The sequence below is a fragment of the Mesitornis unicolor genome, unplaced genomic scaffold (genome assembly GCF_000695765.1).
Source record: "Mesitornis unicolor isolate BGI_N332 unplaced genomic scaffold, ASM69576v1 scaffold29716, whole genome shotgun sequence".
NCBI lineage: Eukaryota > Metazoa > Chordata > Aves > Mesitornithiformes > Mesitornithidae > Mesitornis > Mesitornis unicolor.
The window spans coordinates 1,034-6,209 of record NW_010192157.1 but is presented as its reverse complement, the minus strand read 5'-3'; the positions used below and the strand labels follow the sequence as shown (position 1 = coordinate 6,209).

Sequence of the window (5,176 nt, the reverse complement as noted above, 5' to 3'; positions counted from 1 at the left end):
CCGGGCCCCCCCCCGCCGTCTCGGCTCCCCAGCGGCTCTCAGGTCCCGAGGGAGGTGACCCACCAATGACGGTGCTGGCGAAAGCACGGCTGGGCTCATGCGGGCACCTGCCCCGGCCGGTGTCCACGCTGGCAAGGTCCAGGCTGAAGGCGTGCTGGGAGGGGGAGCAGGCAGGTGAGCCCCCCGCCCTGCCCGGGCAGCGGGGCCATGCTTAGGCACGCAGGGGCTGGTGCTGGTGCCTGCTCAGCTCGCAGGCGCCTCGCTGCAAGCATCCACTTCCCCATCACTTCCCAGGGGTGTCCCGCCAGGGATGCTCAGGTGTGGGCACCCCGCTGCGTTGCTGCCATACCTCGCCGCGGTGTCCCACATAGACGAAGGTGCAGACAGGGTGGAAGGCGCCTGTCCCACAGGCCAGCAAATGTGTCCGGTTGTAGGGGTGCAGCACGCGGATGTAGTTGGCACAGTCGGTCTGGGGGGACAGCAGGGGAGAGGAAGGGTCGTGGGGGCTCGGTGCTTTGCCCACCCCCGGGTCCCTGCCACAACAATGGTCAAGCCGCAGCCCTGGCTCCCCTGCTCTCTGCCTTCACCCCAGTGCCAGGGGTGGCTATGGCAGCTTGCACCCACCCCATGGGACTTATATGGACTTGGTCTGGGTGGACCTCAGCCCATGGCAAAAGGATGGGGCTTTTTACTGGTCCTCCTACCACCAAGAGCAACCCCAGGGGAGCCACACGTGATCCAGCCAGCACCTGGCCATCTTCTGCCCATGGGCACCCCTGTGGCCACCCCATCGCACAGCCCAGGCTGGCCAGGGGAGCAAGGTCACCCACTCAGCTCCAAGCCCCCGGGGACCCTCCTCTTCCTGGCACCCAGTACATGACCAGTTGCAGGGACGTCCTTCCATGTTGTGTTCCTGCTTGCACCGGGGATGAAACAAAAGGAGGAAACGTGGGAGACGGAGATGGATACCCACAGGCATCCTTGGCTGCATCCAGGATTGCTACTGTCTGGGATTGTCCCCTGCTACTGGGGATCAGTAGCACTGACACCCCCGGGGCTGGAGCCCTGCACCTCTGACCCTGCGCGGTCTCTCCTGGCAGTTCCCACTGGAAAAGAGCTCCCATCCTTATCCTGCTCAGCCACCACCACCATTAGCTCGGCAGCACCAGCTCTGCTGTCCCCCATCGTCCCCCTCAGCAGGACGTGAGGCCCCTCGGCTGCTGGGAACATGGCCACTGTGCCGCCCTGGGGGTTCCCAGCCTCCCCGCTGTTTATTTTCCCTTTGCAAAGAGCCTCTAAAATAGCAAGTTTAAAAAAAAAAAAGTTCAAGAAAAATAAAAAAATCGAGCCTGCCCCGACTTGGATCTGTCAGTGAGAGCTTGGAAAATAAACATGCAGAGGGGAACGCGGACCCCAGGGTGCAATTCGTCTGGGCCGGGGAAGCTGCGGAGACTTTCTCCCTGCCATAGTCCTGCTTTATATCAGGGTAGAGGGATGTAAAAAAGAGTAAGGTTTGGGGAGCGAGGTCACTGAACTTGAGCAAGTTCCAGATTTCCCACTGTCAGGGGCAGCCAGGATGGATCAGACCACAGGGCACAACACAAGGCTTTCGGTGTCGAGCTCAAGTGTCCAAGCCCAGCTCTCCCTGTCCACTCCCTGCAGCCACGTCTGGGGCACGCTGGCCATTGCTCTGTGGCCACAGGGCTGATCAGGAGATGGGATTTCCAGAGCCCAGTGCAAGGGTTTCATGTGGCCAGGCTTGGTCACCAACTCCCTGCCTCAGTTTCCCTCCTGTGCACCGGGATGGTCCCTTGCTCTGCCCTGGCCTGTGAACCCCTGGGGCTGTCCCCAATGGGATGATGTGGCACAGCCCTGGGGGGACAATGGCACCCAGGGCACAAGGGGACCCCTCAGCTGAGGGCAGAGCATGCATAGGCCAGACTCACCCCTGGGTCCTTCCCCTTCCGAAAACACTCCTCTGTCTGCCCAGGGAGGGGTGGCCAGTAGATCTGAAACACAAAGGACCTGTTGGAGCTGGGAGGGAGGACAGCAGGGACCCAGCCTTGCAGACACATGTCCCCAGGCTGCCATTGGCATAAGGATGGAGACAGGGCCTGAGAGAGGGACCAACATCTCCCCAGAGCCCACCCTGCACCTAGGGAAGGACCCTCCCTCCTGAGCAATGCACCCCAGGTGGGCACAGCCCGCAGCCAGGCTCGGTTTGGGCAGTCACGCTGGGGATGGCCGGAGCCGGCCTGGAAGGGGATGGGCCTGCAGGTGACGTGGGGAAAGGGAGCTGGGGGACAGCAGGGAGTGATGGAGCCCAAGTGCCCCCACAGCCTTCAACAGCTCCCGCACCAAGGGCAGCTTGGGTACACAAGGCCTTGACCCCACCGCAGTGACCCAGCACACCGAGGGACATTTAATTTCCTTCTCCACTTTCTTTGGCTAGAAACAGCCCAGAGCCACGCTTGAAAAACAAGAAGTCAAAGTGGAGAGGGCGAAGGAGGAGGGGAGCCACCATTCAGCGCCGTCACTCTGCTCTGTCACCTTCACGGAGGAGCCAGGAGAGGTCTGGGGGCTTTGCCAGCTGAGCCCTGGCACAGCTTGTTGCAGCGATGGATGCTTTCAGCACCTTGTCTCTGCAGGCATGCAGCTCTATATTTCGCCATCCCCAGGGCAGGTCTTGCTTCAGGGTGCCTGGCTCAGCTGGGCACCACCTGCTCGGAGGGGCAACGGGTGCAGGGGGTGCCAGGGGAGGGACGGAGACCCCAAGGTGCTCAGCAGGACCCAGCTCACCTCCTTGGCATCTGCTTTGCCCCCATCCAGGAGCAGGGAGTAGAGCACATCCTTCCCCCCAATGAAGAGCCGGTCGCGGTACTCATCCAGGTAGAGGGAGTGGAAGCCCAGGAAGCCTCGGCGGCCAAAGAAGAGGATAGAACGGTTGGTGCCCAGGAGCTCTGCCAGGGAGAGAGGGAAGCATCAGGAGAAGCCATCCCCAGCCCTGAAGACCCGCAGGGCTCTGTAAGCACTGCTCACCTCAAATGTCTCCTCCCAGCCATGGGCTGGAGGATGCCCTGTTCCCCATCAGCTCCACCACATCCCTCCATTTGCTGTGCACACTAGGGTCTCCAGCCCACTCAGCTCCCAGCCCTCCCAGCCAGACAGCACAGCCCTGGGGCCCTGAGCTGTCACCCAATGCAAGGACAGGAGGGAAAAGCGATGGACAACGTCCCACAGCTATGTACCCTCTCACACCCCTGGGAGCCACCCCTCAGAGGGTGCTGCAGCAAAGGGGCATCATGGCAAGGAAAGATGGAGAAGGGCAACACAACCACAAGTACCCTGTGGGCTCCCAGCCTCCAGATGCCCTTCATACCCACTTGGGAAATGTGAAAGGAGGCTTAGACCCCCACTTGGCTGGTGGTACCAAGGGGTCCTGGCTTTTTCAGAGGGTGACTGGAGGCAGGAGAGTCCCCCCTGCTGTTCTGGGAGTCATGGAGCCATCCCAGGGCCAGCACAAGAGCGGCTCCCAGACACTGTGAGCAGCAGCATCCATCTCCATCCATGAACCACCGTGGAGCGAGCTGGGGTACACGAGAGCCTGGTGAAGGCCATGCCAGCCAACAGCCCTGGGCTGGGCTCACAAGGAGCCAGGGAAAGTGGTGAGAGCAGACACGGAGTGGGCAGAAAGCGAGTCCTGTCCCCACGAGGTGCCAGACGGGGACACAATAGCAGGCACCTGGCCAGTGCCATGGGGAAACCGGCACACAAAGCCCGCTGCAGCCACCACCGCCATCATACCCTGCTGTCGGGGAGGCTTCCTCCCCGCCGCGGCACGGTGGGACGACTGGCTTCCAGTGGGAAATTACTTTTGGGGTCAGCAGGCCAAAAACCCTGGCATGGTGGCACCATCCAGCTGTCACAGAGGGAGAGGGTGACAGGGAGCAGCTCAGCTTCATCAGGCTCTGAAACCCCCTCCCAGCGACTGCCCCGACCCCGGGGCCACTGACACCACCAGGCAGAGGAGGAGGAGGACAAAGCCCCATTGATGAGCACAGCTGTGTCCCCAGACACCCTCGGCCGGGGCAGGCTGCCAGCACCACTGCTGACGCCAGGGAAGCCCCCAGCCCCAGCATCCCCCACACATGTCCCCAGGCCAGAGGAAGTGGTGCTGGGACAACCCCAGATGCCAGCAGCCCCGGACACCGCGGTACCAAGCCCTGCTCTTGCTGAGGGGACATTTGTCATTTCCAGTGAGGAGGTGACATTTTGCCCATCCTGGTGGGAAATGCTTCTTTGGTTCCTGCAAGGAGGAGAGGGTCCCTCCCCGGGGGGTGACAGCCGCCTCCATCCCATCGCACACAGCTCCCATCCCCACCAAGCCACTCAAGGGCTGGCACCAGGGGCCCCTCCAACCCCATCCCCCCAAGGGCACCCTCCTCCTCATGCCCTCCCAGCATCACCAGTCCTCCCATGTGGCTGTGCCCAGCCACGGAAAACACTGCAATAATATTTTCCCAGCTCAGAATAACATTGGCAAAGTCACCGGGCTCCCTTTATTGCTTCAGGAGAGGCTTCCCCCTCTCCCCCAGCCCCAACAAATTCCTTCTGCTCCTCGTGTTACACCAGGGCACCTTCCCCTTCCCTGACTTCATCTCCCCAGAAAGCAGCACCCTGTCATGCTCCCTCCATCCCCAGCATCCCTTTACCCCAGAGGAGGGGAGTCCCATAGAAGCCACCCCCAAGCAGGATAGAGGTCCCTTGGGGAGACAGCAGAGATCTCAGGGAGCACCAGGCTGTGCTGGGATGCTCCTGGTGCACACAAAATGCTCTTTTCACGAGCCACTGCTGGAAGCTGAAATGGAAGGCAAAGAGTGGCTTGAAGCAAGAGGGGTTGCTGGGGACACGGCCACCACTGCACCCACAGCACACCTTTCCCTGTGGCCCTTCCAAATGCCACCCTGTAGCCAGCACCACCGGCCACACACAGCCCAAACTGACAGGCTAAGCACAAGCAGCTTCGCTTCACCGCAGCTTTAATTTCAGAGGCTTCTAATGGTTTTAATTGAAATTTTTGTTTTCTTTTCCTTTCCCCAGGGAGAAGGCGGTGGCAGAATTTGTTTCATGGGAAATTTCAGTTTCTGTTTCCAATTTGGAAGAGGAACAGAATAAT

At 60.9% G+C, this 5,176-nt stretch overlaps 1 protein-coding gene across 1 annotated transcript in view; it reads right to left on the bottom strand.

Annotated features, from left to right (window-relative positions):
- Window positions 1-2,960, bottom strand: part of SEMA3G (sema domain, immunoglobulin domain (Ig), short basic domain, secreted, (semaphorin) 3G) — a gene marked incomplete at its 5' end in the record, with an annotated part of 6,558 nt that extends 3,598 nt beyond the window's left edge. Inside the window, 4 exon segments of the mRNA XM_010186989.1 lie at window positions 64-154; window positions 350-469; window positions 1,947-2,009; window positions 2,800-2,960. Of these exon segments, the coding sequence (XP_010185291.1) occupies window positions 64-154; window positions 350-469; window positions 1,947-2,009; window positions 2,800-2,960 (435 nt within the window).
- Between the last annotated feature and the right edge of the window lie 2,216 nt (window positions 2,961-5,176).